The sequence below is a fragment of the Dermatophagoides pteronyssinus genome, unplaced genomic scaffold (assembly GCF_027571235.1).
Source record: "Dermatophagoides pteronyssinus isolate colony J.1.1.1.1 unplaced genomic scaffold, Derpt_VIB-CSIC_2022.12 sq0054, whole genome shotgun sequence".
NCBI lineage: Eukaryota > Metazoa > Arthropoda > Arachnida > Sarcoptiformes > Pyroglyphidae > Dermatophagoides > Dermatophagoides pteronyssinus.
Genome location: NW_027461576.1, coordinates 109,145 through 124,669, shown reverse-complemented (window position 1 = coordinate 124,669; position 15,525 = coordinate 109,145). Strand labels below are relative to the sequence as shown.

The following is a 15,525-nucleotide window of genomic DNA, read 5'->3' as shown; positions in this document are numbered from 1 at the left end:
TCTTTGCTGAACATATCAATCATATTTTTTCAAATGTTTGATTTCATCTTAAAAAGGCAATGGGTATGTAATGTATGTAATAGTAACTTTTCGTCTTTTTTAATCAGTTTTGACTTTATCATTATGTCTTTTTGGTTTCTGGACAAAATTTTTTCAACTAAAAAAATCAACAGAACCAAAATTGATCGAATATTCTTTTTAACTAATGTTCTTCATATATGACTGACTGATGGTAGTTTTGGAAGCAAAGAACTGTCTCTGGATTATAAAGTTTATTTCAGTTTTTGAATTTGAATTTCCGTTTTTTCTTTTGGTTTCACATTTTTTCTATGAGACATATATATGAAAGAAGAAAAAATCATCCGGAACTCAAGCAAAAAATGTATCTGTTTTTTTCTTTGCTAGAAAAAAATGTCTTCCGATTTGTTTTTTTCACTGTTGTTTTTTTTCTATCATTTGCTTAACCCATATTACCGTTCATAAAAAACAAAAAATATCCATAATCATAAATGGTACACAAGAGAATTATTCTATGTATAACGCTATAATGAAAAGAATAAAGTATCAAAACATTCTGGTTCTGTTCTTTTCTGGTTCTGTTCTTTTGTTGTTTCAAACTCATTTTTATGATTATAAAATTCAGCCACCACCACCACCATAATGTATCATCAAAAGTATTATTTAACCAGAGGAAAAAAATATTCTGTTTAAAAATGATGAAGAAGAGAGAGAGAGAGAGAGAGAGAGAGAGAGAGAGAGAGAGAGAGAGAGAGAGAGAGAGAGAGAGAGAGGAAAACGAACAAAATTTTTTTTATATGTAAATTATTCTAATAACGACGACGACGACAATAATAATATCCGACAAACGACGACCATAATGATAACGATGATTATTATCCAGAAAGAAGAATTGAATTTTCACTGACACGAGAATGTCCAATGAGAAATTATGTTGCAAAAATTTTCCGAATCAAAATTGAATCGTAGTTTTTTATTATTATGGAGAGAGAAGAAACGACAAATGTCTGCAAAGAAAAAGCGAAAAATTCTTGTTATTAATTTCATTGAAAATTTTGTAGATGTTTGAATGATATGGAAGAAGAAGAAAGAAGAAAAAGTTTCATTTCCATTTTTTTGGAACAAGTTTAATCAAATCAATATCAAAGTTATCATCATCATCATTATCATAATTAATGATGATGATTAAATCAATTTTTGTTTTGTCGAAAATCTTTATTCACAATTATCAGAGTGAACCGAGAGAGAGAGAGTGAAGCAAAAATCGATTTATCATTAGTGAATCATCTGTTTTTTGCTTGTTCAAAACACACACATATGGTCGATGAGGTATTTTGGTTGAATGTTTTTTTTTGGGATTGTAAAGTTTTCCAAAGTCCACAGGAAAACAAATATCAGAAAAAGAAGAATCGATCATCACAAAATACCTAAGGGTTATTTCTATAGTAAAACATAATTGATTGATTGGCCAAAAAACAAAACATTGTTTTTTCATTGTTAATCATCATCATTGTTTTTTAGTTCTTTTCTGAATCAATCAATTTACATTCAACAAACATTTGAAATGTCAAATGTTTATTTTGCTGTATATAGTTTTCAGGTTGATACACAGAATAAACACACACAGAAAAAAAGAATCCATTCTTTTTTTTTGTTACCTGAAGCTAAAATAACTGTGTGTAATGAAAAAACAACCTAAAATATAATTGCTCATTTTTTCTCTCGATAAAAGCATCCAGGCAGCAGCAGCAACATCTTATCAGAAAAAATAAATTCCTTAGCCAAACAAAGTTAAGATTTAATAACAGTATAACAACAATGTACAAATTATGTTCATGAAGAAGACAGAAGACTAAAAATGGAAAGTTTATCGGGAAAGCAAAAAACTTTCCATTTTCCACTACAATGGAATTATAAATTTTCAAGTTATTGAACATAAAAGATAAATTATAATGAAAAATAGATTAAAATAATAACTTATAAACTTTTTTATCATTGATTGAACCAAAACAAGAAACAAAATTTGTAATGATTTATTACAATTGTACGAGCAGCAGCAGTTGTTTCTTGTAAATTGATCTGATGATATTGGATACACACTACGACCAACCAAACGAAAAAGAAATTTAAATCTTCCTTGTTTGTTTTTTGCTTTTCAAACTTTTATGATTTGTTTTTGGTGTTTCCAATCATAATTTTCTTCGTTTTGTTGTTTTTTCGCTGCTGAAATAGCATCATTTTTAGTTTCTTTCAGCTTTCCTTCTCTATGACCAGCGGATGAATTATTTAGTATTTCCCGTTTGAAAAAAAAACAAAACAAAAATAACACTCACTCGACATTCATAAACAATAAAAATCAATCAAATTATAACAACAACAACAACAGCAACAAGAATAATTTGATTATTAACCCTCCAGCTCCCCCTTTCTGAAAAAAAAAATTCTCAAATTGAAAAAAAACGGGTTATCATTCAAAATGTCCAGAAATTATTCTCTTTTTTTCTATTTGGTTCAGAAATAATTGACGTCATCAGCAAAAAAAGAAAAAAGGTAACAATTTTGATCATTTCTGATGATTAAAAAATAAAAAAAGTTACAACAACAAACAAGCAACAACAACAGCAAATTTCCGTTCACTTTCCAAATGTATAATTTTCGGTTGATTTTCAATTTTCCTTTCTTTTCAATTCCTACAAACGACAACAACAACAACAACACATGTCCAAAAACACAAAAGAAAAAAAATAACATGAATGACGAAAACTCGAAAAGAAGAAAAGAAAAAATGAAAATAATTATCACTAATGAAAACAACAAGGGAAAAAAGATAAAGCTTTGACGATATTCAATCCAATATTCATCATCATCATGTTTTTTGTATAGTTTTTTCGAAATGAATTAATCATACTTGTTATCGACAACTACTGTATTTAGAAAGAAAGAAAAAATGTTTTATGAAAAGGATTTTCTCTTCTTTTTGCGGTCTGATTAACAACACACAAAAAACACAGAAACTCGGAAATTCGTAAATGTTATCAATGTTCGTAGCAAACTTGTAACAATAATAAAATGAAAATGACCACACAGAAAAAATCCATAAATGATACATTTATTATTTGAAAATTGGGATATCAATGATGATTCTTTTGATTTCTTTTTTGGCTTTTTCATATCATCATATGGTCACCGAACAAAAACAGAATCCTTTTATTCTTTATTCTCTATGGTTATATTTCTTTTGTTCGACCAAACAACCAAACAACCAAAAAAGAATCTTTTCAAAACATTCATAAAAATGATTTTTTTGTTTGTCCCATAATGAAAACTTTGTCATCATCATGTGTTATTTGAAACAAAAAAAAATTAGTCGCTCCCTCTCTTGTTTCCTCACATTTCTTTTGTTTGGAGTTTTGGAAAGAAAATTTTTGTCAACTTTGCTTGTTGTTGAAAACTTTGGAATTTCTTTTTTGATTTTTTCTTTGGAAATTCTTGAGAATATAAAGATAATAAACAGAACACAGAAACATGATTCTGAATACAGAATAAAATGGATATGCACAAACACGGACATACTGTATGTATACATGCATACACCCCTTATTATTATTATTATTATGGTGAATAATGACAAAACAAAAATCGTTTTCATTTTTGGTAATTTTCAGATAATTATTACCGAAAAAATAAATCGATACCGAAAGAAAACGTTTATAATGGATGGCCCTATTGTTTTTTGCTTTTTGTTTTCTGGCCAAAAAAAGACATTCCAACAAACAAAATCTCACTGTCTTTTGTCTATTTTCATTGTCGAAATAGGATACCAAACCAAACAACAACAACAACAAAAAATCGATTGATTTTTCATTTTTCGTTACCGAATCAACAACAACAACAAAAAACCAATGTTATCGGTTCGGGTTTTGGATGTATTGTGATTTGTCGCGCCCAGATAATGATGATACTTGAAATTAAATTGCTTTTTTTTTGAAGTTTTTCAATGAGAACCGAAATGATTTCAATTAAAATTTCAATTGTCATTTCTTTCTTTCGGTTGTTTGTTGTTATTACCAAAAAAGCAAAAAATTTCAAAACCAATATTGTTGTCAAAATTACGACCACTAATGAAATATCATTTTGGAAATTGATAAAAATTGATACACCACCTTCAAGCACACCCAGGAATGAAATGATAACATTGACTTGATAGAAACAGAAATAAAAAAATTCTGAAAATTACGGAAACATTTCTCAAAATTATTTAACAAAAAAAAAGAGTTTGCTGGTTTGCTGGTCTATATTTTGCAATACACGAACGAACGTCATCGCCATATACATTTTTTCCATGATAATATTATGTAACCAATTTCGACAAGAGAAAAGTGAAGAGTGAAAAAGCATTATCAGATTATGAAAATGTGATCAGAATTCAAATGCTGTTGAATATATTCTATTCTACTTCAGACAAAAAATGAAGAATATTCTATATTCTTTTACACAGTTATTTTATCGTTTTTTTTCTTTGTTGATGACAATATGACAAATAGATAAATTAAATCGGTCAAAATAAAAGAGAGAGTGGAACTAGAACAAAAATGACAAAATCAATCAATCATATCATTCGATTTGGGCAAAAAAATTCTAAATCGATTTTCTGGGCAGTGAAGTAAATTTGTTGAGAAAAAAAAACAACTTACCCCTTTTATTTCGTTGATCAAAGAAGAAAATTTTAAAAATGTTTCGAAACAAAAAACAATTTGAATGAAACTTTCTCTCTCTTTGTTTTGTTGAACTGTTCCAATTGGATAAAGCAAAACGAAACAAAATCATGACGTTTAACAAACAACAACAACGAAATTTAATTTTGTAAAACTAAAAATACTGAGAAAAACGAAAAAATTGACAATTTTTTCATAAATTTGTTGCTGCGATTATGAAATTTTCCATTCACATAAACACATTTTTTTTTGCCTTTGATGATGGAACCGAACATAAAAAACAAACGGAAATCTAACAGAAAAAAGCACAAACTTTTTTTGGCATCAAAAATTTTGCATTTTAAATTTTATTTTGTATATTTTTTGCACTCAAAAAACAATGAAACAAACAAACGGAAAAATTCTTCGAAATCAATAACATATGTATGATGTCATTGTGATTATTGATGATGATCATCATTGAATGAACAAAAATTTACATGGAAAAAAAAATTTTCGATAATCAAAAATCAAAATCAATCAAATATCAATAATAAAGTGAACAAACACACAAACAGCAAAACACTGATGAAAAATGAAACAAAAAAATATTTCAAAATGATGGGTTTTCATATTTAAAATCTGTTTCATTCTTTTCACCATCATCACTGGATGTGCATGAATTTGTCGCCGAATAACAGTCGAATCTAACTGATTCTTGTTGTTGTTTGGTTGGTTGGTTGGGTTGTATATGTATGTGTATAGGCAATCCAAAACGAACATTGTATATTGGAATTCAACATGAAGAATGTAGTGAAAAAATAAAACATCAAGAAATTTCTTTTTCACTGTCTGTATCAATAATGAAAGAAGCAGAAGCAGAAGCATTCAGTTAAATTGACAATATAAATGTCGGATAATTTCTATATAAATGTTTGTTTGTTTGGGTGAAAAGCATTCATTTGAATCAATTCTTATTTTTTTCAAAATGTTTTATTTCATCGATATGATGTACTTACCTGTGGTGTGTCTGTGTGTGTGTGTCGGTGCGTGTGTGTGGGTTAATTCTTAAACTAATCTTTCATTGAAAAAAAATTACGAAATAAAATACTTTTTTTATTCAGTTTCTTTTTGTTAAATATCATTCTGTTCTACAAGAAACTTAACCCTTAGGGTTATTGTTTGTTGAAATTTTATTTTTTCATCAAATCATCCAATTGTTTTTTCTGATTGTGAAACTTGAACACAAGCACAATGATGATGTCCATCTGTTTTTTTTTTGTTCAAATAACATATTTTAAAATGTCAACTTTTACGTAGTTATCGTTTTTTAAAATGTAGAATATTCTGGAAACCCGAATAATAATAATGTTCATGTGGAATGTTGATGATTAAGTCAAACAAAAACGAAACAAAAATCGTAATAAACGAATGACATTAATTTCAATATTTTCATTCTTACTTTTGCAGCAAAAGAATATTTCTTTTGCTGATTCTGCTGAATTTGCAAAAAACCTTTATGGCAAAAAAAAAAACCTTATGGATTATGGATCATCATCATTGATTGCCTAAATCACATTATTATTATTGTTGCTGTTCCAAAAGTAATGTTTACAACAAACAAACGAACAATTATCGTTTTTTTTGTGGACAAAATTACTAAATTATTATAATCATAATAATAATGATTGCTGTTTATTACGATTGGTTAACGTCGTTACGTTAACACAATGTTTGCAGTTCCTGTTTCTATTCCTATTACTGTTATTTTCTGTAAAACAGACAGTGATTGTAAATAGAAGTTTTCCCATAAAGTTTCTGAACTTTTTCTGAACTTTTATCCTGATAGCAAGCGCATTCGGAAAAAATCATTGAGTAATATCAATAAGAACATATTCAGAGAGAAAATATTTGATTCTTCTTCTTATTCTTTGGACGCCAAAAAGAAAAGAAAACATGAAAAATCAAATATTTGATTTGTGTTTTGGCTGGTTGGTTGTTTATTGATATTTTTTTAGCTGGTAGCCCCTATAGATAGATTTATTACACTTACTTACTTACTTAAAGAGAAATTCTGTAAACGGAAATGTCCAAATTCCGTTTCTGTTTTTGTCATTATAATCATATTGACATTATCTACGAGCACACACACACACAATGATTGAATAATTTTCTTTTGGCTCGAATGCCAAAAGCGAAAAAAAATGAAATTTTTTGAAACTTTTTTTTTCTTCTCTTAAATGGATTTTGATTTTATTTGATAAAAGCATTTATAGATATGATTTTCTTTTCCACTTTCTTTTCCACTTTTCTTTTCTTCCCAAAATGATGATAAAAAACAATTGATAATGTTATTGATAAATTATAGATACATTTGGTGATGTTTGTTTCATTTCACTTCTTCGGTTGATAAAAAACCAAATCAAATTTTCCAAAACCATATAAAATGAAGGAAGATTTTTTCGCTTCACAACAACGAAAACAAAAATTTTCTGCAAATCATCGATATCACGATATTCATCAGCAAACAACGAAAATGAATGAAAATAACGACAACCAAACAATTTCATTAACAAAAAATTTAGATTGCGAAAAATCTGTCGATCAATTATTGGATCAATTGGTGAAACCGAAAAATCATCAAGAAACTGATGATTTTTATTCAATTTGGGCATCTAATTATGAAAAGGTAAGGCTAATTTTTATTTTTTTTTGAATCAAAAATAAGCCGCGTGAATATCATTGCGTGTAGGCTGAATCAAAGATCACCATCATTCTCGTTAATTCAGCCATATTTTGACATTGTTTTGTTCCAACAACAAAATGAGAATTCAGTGATGGTTTTTTCTCTTTTTTCTCGCTTTGAAAAAACAATGTTTCACATCAAGATTGTATTGATGATAATCGAATAAAGAAAGAAAGAAAGAAATTGAGTGCAAGTGTGAGAGAAATGGCTAACCATTGTGTGTACCAAGAAAAAAAATCCATTTAATCATCATTGGATCATCATGATCATCACTCTGTTTTCTTTGTTTGTTAATGATAACATTGATCCATCTGATTATTAGATTGAGGCTTTATTTTTTCGTTTGTTAACACAATAACGATGATGATATCCATCACCATTATCATCATCATAATGAAAATGAAAAAAAGAAATTATGAAATAATGGAATTTTTACACAAACAAAGGTCATATATTGTCTTTATGACTTGTTTCATTTTCTCAATTTTGGCTTGAAAATCAATTTTTTCTTTCTTTCGTTCTTTCTTTCTTTCTTGGCATCACTGTGTTTCGTCAGATTTTTTCTCTCTCTCTCTCTCTCTTTTCTTGATGATAATTTGATGATTATTATGTGGCTGCTGCTACTACTGTTATTTATTTTTTTTTAATAAAAAAAAACGGCAGTTTTTTTGAAACAGAAAAATCGAAGGCCATAGTTTTGTTAGTAGAAAAGAGAAAAAGCTTTGGAAAAAAATTTGTTGCAAATAAAATAAAACACAATCGATTCACATCATCATCATCAATATCCTGTGTGATATATCCATAACAATTTGATGAGGAACACAAGAAAATCAAAACAAACAAAAAGTCAAACATTGCATATGCAATGTTTGATTGCATTGAATCATTGAATAAATAGATAAAACACATATATAAATGTGTTTTTGTCGGTTGTTGATGATTGTGTGGTTTGTCGTTTAAAAAATTTTTATTTTATTTTACATTATTTTTTCTCAACACTCAATCGACAAGTGGTTTATTCTTAAATTGATTATAATTGTATTGGGGCGTTTTTTTGTCTACAATTATCATTCAATCAAGTGTTTGTGTTTGTGTGTGTGCAAGTTTACAATTCTCAACACATCAAATCGAATCGAATCAATCAATCAATCGATTGATTTGATATTTTCTGTTCATTTTCTTTTGGCTGATGATTGGAAAAATTGATTGGTTAATAAGAAACAACAGCCACAACAACAAAAGAAAGAAAAGAAAATATGCAACAAATTACGACGTAGTAGTCATAATTATCATCGTTATCCAAACAAAACAAAAAAATGTTATTAGTTTTGTTATTTCCATGATGAATGAATGAAAAGATGTATTTCAACAATGTATTTTAATGATGTATTTTGATGAATAACTTTTCTTTATTGATCTGTTCAAAAATATTCAATTCAAATCAACAATAATATACCTCTATGATATTAAATGCGGTTTTCTCTTTTTCTCGTTTTTTTTTCTCTCCAATTTCCGTTTGTTTTCACATTTTGAAAAATTTGATCTCGAAACCAAAAAAAAAAAATATGCAGGATATTAAAGAAATGGATTATAATGGTGGCCATATTGCAGCCAAATATTTTCTACAAATGAATTTTAATAAAAATGATAAAATATTAGATATTGGTGCTGGTACTGGTATTATTGGTGAAATTTTAAATAAAAATGGTTATCATAATTTAGATGCATTAGATAATAATGATGAAATGTTAAAAATATTAAAAGAAAAAAATTGTTATCAAAATATAATCAAATCGATTGTAACACCGGATCAAAAATTACCAATCAATGATCAACAATATGATGTTATTATAATGGCTGGTATATTTTGTCCTGGTCATATTGATTATCGTTCATTGGAACAAATTATACGCATCACTAAATCAGGTATTTGTTTTTTTTTCTTTCAGTTTTTGTTTCTCCTTATAATCAAAATTGGTTATTCACAACCAAATAACCAACTAACTAACTAACTAACTAACTAACTAATTAATAAATGCTTGAATGAATTGATTGTCTAACATGGACATAGACAAACAAACAAACAAAATGAAAACGACCAAAGAATGTTAATTGAAACCAGATGAAATCATTTTTTTTCTTCTTTTATTTCTTTGTAAACATTTTCCATTCAACCGTATGACTTTTTATGTTTTTGGTTCTCTCATTTTCTTATTGTTTTCATTTTCTTTTTCATTTTTTCGTTTCTGTTTTATTAGGTGGCTTTATATGCTGGTCGATGGGTAATCCAAAAATCTATGCCGATCGTGATCAACTTTACAGTGATGATAATTTTGATCGTTATATATCATTATTATGTGACAAAATGAAATGGCTTTCTGTTTTGGGTTATCCAATTATTGTTGAAAATTATATTAAAAATTTATCCGGATTATTTTATGCAATGCAAGTTGTATAATAATAATCATTTTTTTTAAATTGTCAAAATAAAATAAAATTTTTTAGTTTAAAATAAAAAAAATTACAAAAAATGTGTCGCCATCTATCCATCCATCACCAAAAATGGAGCAGCTGCTAAAAAAAAGTGGTGGTGTGTGCACGCAATATTTTTCTCTCATTGGGAAAAAAACAACATGAACTCGTGCGCATGTCGATGTTGTTCATCTTTCTCTTTGAAGCCAAATTTAAGGGAATAATTTTTAAGCGTTCAAACACATGTTTTTTTTGTTGTCATGATTCGAAAAGATGTTTACCATATTGAATCGAATTCGTCTTCATTCTTCAATTAATACATTGAAATTTCAATTAAAATTATCATCGACTAATCGGCAATCAGAAAAACTATGTATTTTTCAAATACGTTCCGTTAATATTGCTGGAAAATCGGCATCAAATCAATCGTCAAGATATCAGAAGCCAAGATCATCAGTTGGTTATTTGTTTGCCGTAAGTTTTTCCGAATATCCATTATTGTCATAATTATTGATCATTCTTGAAATATCCGATAGTTACTTCCAGTTGCAACATTCTGTTTGGGTACATGGCAAATCTATCGATTACGATGGAAACTTGATTTGATTGCAAAATTAGAATCAATAATCAATAATGATCCGATTGATTTTCCCGATCAATTAGATCTGATCAATGATATGGAATATGTTAAGGTAAAAGTTCGTGGTCACATTGATCGATCATCGGCACCACAATTTATTTTTCCACGATCACTGATTCAACGTGATGAATCCACAAATCAAGGATCATTAATATCGAAAGGTGGTGGTCAAGGTTTAGGAGCACAGCTAGTTATACCGTTTGTAATCACAGACAAACGATTCGATATGAATTCAATGAAAATATTAGTCAATTTTGGTTGGATACCTCGTGAAAAAATGGATAAAATTAATTTAATTCTTAAAAATCATAAAGTTAATCTAATTCCCGATGAAGAATTCGAACTAATCGGTGTCATAAGAAAAACTGAAAAGGTTTGGCGACAAATTTAAGTTTGTTTTTCAAATTTTTTCATCCAATTTTTTTTAGCGAGAACCATTCACACCGAAACAAGAATTTACACAAGGATATTGGACAAGGCGTGATATTGAAAAAATTTCCGACCAATTACAAACAAAACCAATTTATTTGGATGCATTTGAAAATTATTCATTGAAATTATTGTTTGATAATGATCAACTGGATATTAGTCCGATTGGTGGACAAACTCGTATCAATCTTCGTAATGAACATTTATCCTATATAATTACTTGGTATAGTTTAACCGGTATTTTTTCCTATTTATGGTATAAAAAAATATTTAAATCAAGATTGTAAATATTTATAAAAAATTTCAACAAAAAAAATAAAATCAATTTTGAAAAAACTTTTGGAAACTTTTTTCTTTCTTACCGGCTAATATTTTGCCGGGAAAGTTTTTCGAAGCTTTTTCATTCACACATCTTTTTTCATTTGTTTTGTTGATAAAGTTTGTTTTTTTTTGTAATTTCTGAACAACATGGCCGATAATGACCAAAATATTAATATTTTGGAACAAGAAATTGAAAAAACATTGAAAAATTGTTTTGAAAAATCGGAAAAACAACCTAATCGTTCCAGTTTGATTGCATCGATATTTTATTTATCCGTATTGTTTTTTATTGGATTACCAATATGGTATCGTACAACAACACCTGAACGATGGCCATTACCAGATATATCATGGTTAATGGTACGATCACAAACATTGACACATTGTTATAAAATATCAATAGTTTGTCTTGAACCAACGGATAATTCATTCGATAAAATTGATCTTCGAAATTATCTTGATGCAAATTATCGTACAAGAATTAGCTTTGATAATAGTCTTTCATTTCGACAAGAATGGTCAGTACGTTCAGCATTGAATGATGAATTATTGGCATTTGAATCGGTGAAAAATCCAAATTCATTTGAATTGAATAAATTAGATCGATTATTATCGGCTAAAAATATTCAATCAATCAATTCGATTATGTTTTATATTCTGCCAAAAAATATCCGTACAGATCGTTTCATACATGTTGGTCGATATCGATCATATTTTATTGATTTAAATCATATGGATAATAATATTTGTGACCAATCGGATCGAATCGAATGTTTAGGTGAACAAATTAATCGTTATGTTCAACAAATTCAAATGCTTGTTCAACGTTTTTATTCACATCAAGCTGGTAAACAAGAACAAAATATTGCCTTATTAATGGCAAGAGATTTTGATTTTTTATTCGATATTATCTATGAAGATGATTATATTGATAAGAATTTTGATTTAAATGAAAGAAAAAATCGTCATCGAAAATGGATCAAACAGATTGATAAATTATTGGAACAATTTTATACACATCGTTTTAATTTTAGTCAATATTTTCGTATAAATTTTATTACACAAGTATTACATTATGTATTTCCACGTGATAATTTTATTCAATCAAAATTATTTAAATCAACTACAAATTCAAATCAGTCATCAAATGAAGAACGATTATTACCATTATCATCAATTGATTCAATATTGAATCGTATTGAAACAAGTCGTGTTGAACATGATAATGATAAAAGTTATCATGTTGTACTTTATATACGATCATCTGAATTACCATCGATAAAATTTTTGAATGAACAAAATCAAAATAAATCCAACCTCATTACAACACCATTTCGTGGATCAATACTTATTGTTAATAATGAAATGGATCTTTCAAATGGTTTTCGTCGATTAATACGTTCATTTTTATATTTACCTGATCAATGTGATTTACCTGAAGAATTTTTCACTCAATTAGAAATTGAATCAATTATACATGCATTAATACAGAAACATATTTATGAAACATTAAAATCATTAGAATCGATTGAAAAATTATTGAATAAAGTAAGCAATATGGTTATTGAAGAAAAAATTGCTAATCGTATTCATGATTCAATGAAAATGTCAATGAATGCTGTTGATTTATTGAATACAAATAATGATGATATAAGTGAAGCATATGAAACAAGTTGGTCAGCTTATTCATATAGTGAACAAGCATTTTATCATCCATCATTATTATCATTACTTTATTTTCCGGATGATCAAAAATATGCTATATATTTACCTTTATTTTTACCAATATCCATACCATTATTACATAATATTTTTCATTTAATCAAAATGTTTAAAAATCGTCAAAAAACAATTGTTGTTGTTGTTGATAAAGATAAACAAGAATGATTTTTTTTCTTTGTCAAAGAAATCTTTTTTTTTATTGATTAAATAAATCTATTCAATTCATATTCATGTGTGGGGGATGCTTTTTTGCTTTGTTTTAACTATACATTTCATAATTGTTTAATCTTTTGATAAAAAGTTGACCCATTCTTCTTTTTCTTTCTTTTCTTTCATTACTTCATCAAGATATGGTGTAAGAAATCGACCTTTATCCATGTCCTATAAATTAAAAAAAGTTAATATTACTTATCCATTGAATATTCATTCATTCATTATTACCTCTTCATATGATGGCCATTGTTCTTTCGGTAAAAATTGTTTTGTTATTTCTAATTGTGATGCACGAATTACACGATAAGTATGTTGATCATAAAGATCAGGTGGTAAACGACGAACAGCTTCTAAATGAGCTGGATCAGTGTAATCATAGAAATCATCATAATACAATCCTGATAAAAGAAAAATGATAATTGAAAATAAATTGTTTGATTTGTTTGTTTACAAACCATATTTATTATATCCTTGAAGACCATAATAAAATTTTCGAAAACCAGGATTATTAATGACTGAAAAATTGTAAATTGAATAATTACAGGTAATTTGATTGATTATCAATTTTTGAAAAAACTTACATCGAAGAGTTTTCGTAAGATGTACCATTTTCTTACTTTTCTTTTTCTTAATCACAAACTAAAATTGAAGAAAAACAAAACAAAATCCAGAAAAAAAAACTTTTATTTGTCCTCTCACGACGTGTGTGTTTGTGTTTGTTCGAATACACGCAAGGACAGTCGGAAATTTCCCAACGGAAAAAACTCAAAATTCGAAAAAGAAATTTTCCAGAAAAATGTAAACAGATTTTTTTTCTCATCAATAGATGGCAGCCTGGTGTTCACAGATTTGAAATTTCAAAAAAAATTGAAAAAAGCCCAGAAAAAGAGTTGTTGACATCACCGATGGGTTGTTAAGTAAATTATCCTTTCATTCATCCCTATAGATTGTAAACTAAAACCAAGTATACGAACATCTGTGGTCGTCCACTGCGACATTTGTCGATTTTATTTTCCAAAATGATGATGGTAATGGTTATAAAAAGGAGAGGGTAATTTGATTTTCTTTTTTGGTTAAATGATTTTCAAATCATTGTTGTTGATGTTATTGTTGTCATAAAGTAAAATGAATGCATCAAATTTTCATTCATTGAAAAAGTATTTTTTTTAAAGTAAATATTTACATAACAACAATGACGAAGAAGAAGAAGTCGGTAGCCAGTAACTGTTTAGTTTTTCTCCAGTGTCCTTTTTATGGTAAGGATGGGGAAGAAAGAGAGAAAAAACCATTAATTTCAACAACAACAACAGCCATTATTTTAATCTATATTTTGGCTGGATATCGATTTTCAACCACCAAACATAAAGAATTCCAAACAACAAGGGTTATCATCATAAATAGGAGAAAAATCTTCAATAAAATGACAGCCATGAATTTTTTTTTGTTTTGGAAAATGATTGGTCTATAGCAGCCAAAAAAAATAAATAATTTGATTATCTATATTGAACATCATTCAAAAAGAAACAAGAAAATGTTATGATGGTGATATGCGTACCGAATTTTTCATTTCGTGTTACGTTTTTTCTTTTATTGGGACAAAAATTCTTTGACAGTAAGCTAAGTGTATTGCTAATCAAATTGTGTTCCATTTTGTTTGTGTGTCTGCCATCAATGTCACAATCTAAGTAAGCTTGTCACTTGTCAAATACAACTCTTTCGGGTTTTTTTTTGAAAAAGACAAGACTGACTCATCGATCGATCGATGTAATCAATGGTGTTCAATGTGGATTTTCGGTTATTCAAAAACCGAAAAAAAGCTGCTGTGCGGTTACTTATTGAATTCTGATTGAAACGAAAAAATTTCGGGAAATATTTCCGAAATAAAATAACGGAAACTATTCCCGAAAAAAAGTGTTAGATTTGGTTTTCTTTCTTATGGTGATTATTACACACAAAAGATATGTTCACTCAATTCAAATCATATTGAATTGAACCAAAGAAAAAAGAAACCATTAACCCAATGGCACATGAAAAGGGTTATAATTGGTTTCGGTTTTCCATTCATTCCATTCATATCTATACAAACAGAGTGGATATTGTGAGTGTTTTAATGCATAACATTAATAATGATGATGATGATGACAACTGCTATAAGTGAAAAAGAGTAGTAGGGTGTTAGTATTATTAATGGCTTATAAAAGCCAGAAAATAAATAAACTAAACTAACACTGTATATCAGCCATCAATAAGTCAATAGAAAATCATCATTA

The 15,525-nt window shown here is 27.9% G+C and overlaps 4 protein-coding genes across 4 annotated transcripts; 3 read left to right on the top strand and 1 right to left on the bottom strand.

Annotated features, from left to right (window-relative positions):
• The first annotated feature begins 7,143 nt into the window (after nucleotides 1-7,143).
• On the top strand, nucleotides 7,144-9,957 carry LOC113791178 (uncharacterized). The gene is made up of 3 exons (XM_027340917.2): nucleotides 7,144-7,401; nucleotides 9,030-9,384; nucleotides 9,717-9,957. Exons 1-3 carry the CDS (start codon nucleotides 7,159-7,161, stop codon nucleotides 9,914-9,916), a joined length of 798 nt encoding a protein of 265 aa, XP_027196718.2. The 5' UTR covers nucleotides 7,144-7,158; the 3' UTR covers nucleotides 9,917-9,957.
• Nucleotides 9,958-10,101: 144 nt separating this feature from the next.
• Nucleotides 10,102-11,408, top strand: LOC113791177 (surfeit locus protein 1-like). Its single transcript, XM_027340916.2, has 3 exons — nucleotides 10,102-10,404; nucleotides 10,467-10,943; nucleotides 10,999-11,408. Exons 1-3 carry the CDS (start codon nucleotides 10,204-10,206, stop codon nucleotides 11,284-11,286), a joined length of 966 nt encoding a protein of 321 aa, XP_027196717.2. The 5' UTR covers nucleotides 10,102-10,203; the 3' UTR covers nucleotides 11,287-11,408.
• A 59-nt stretch (nucleotides 11,409-11,467) lies between these two features.
• PIG-S (phosphatidylinositol glycan anchor biosynthesis class S) lies at nucleotides 11,468-13,269 on the top strand. Its single transcript, XM_027340910.2, has one exon. It carries the CDS (start codon nucleotides 11,468-11,470, stop codon nucleotides 13,205-13,207), a length of 1,740 nt encoding a protein of 579 aa, XP_027196711.2. The 3' UTR covers nucleotides 13,208-13,269.
• On the bottom strand, nucleotides 13,205-13,996 carry LOC113791175 (cytochrome b-c1 complex subunit 7-like). Its single transcript, XM_027340911.2, has 4 exons — nucleotides 13,837-13,996; nucleotides 13,711-13,770; nucleotides 13,484-13,653; nucleotides 13,205-13,423 (listed from the first exon to the last, which is right to left on the bottom strand). The coding sequence occupies exons 1-4, from the start codon at nucleotides 13,862-13,864 to the stop codon at nucleotides 13,325-13,327; spliced, it is 357 nt and encodes a 118-aa protein (XP_027196712.1). The 5' UTR covers nucleotides 13,865-13,996; the 3' UTR covers nucleotides 13,205-13,324.
• Between the last annotated feature and the right edge of the window lie 1,529 nt (nucleotides 13,997-15,525).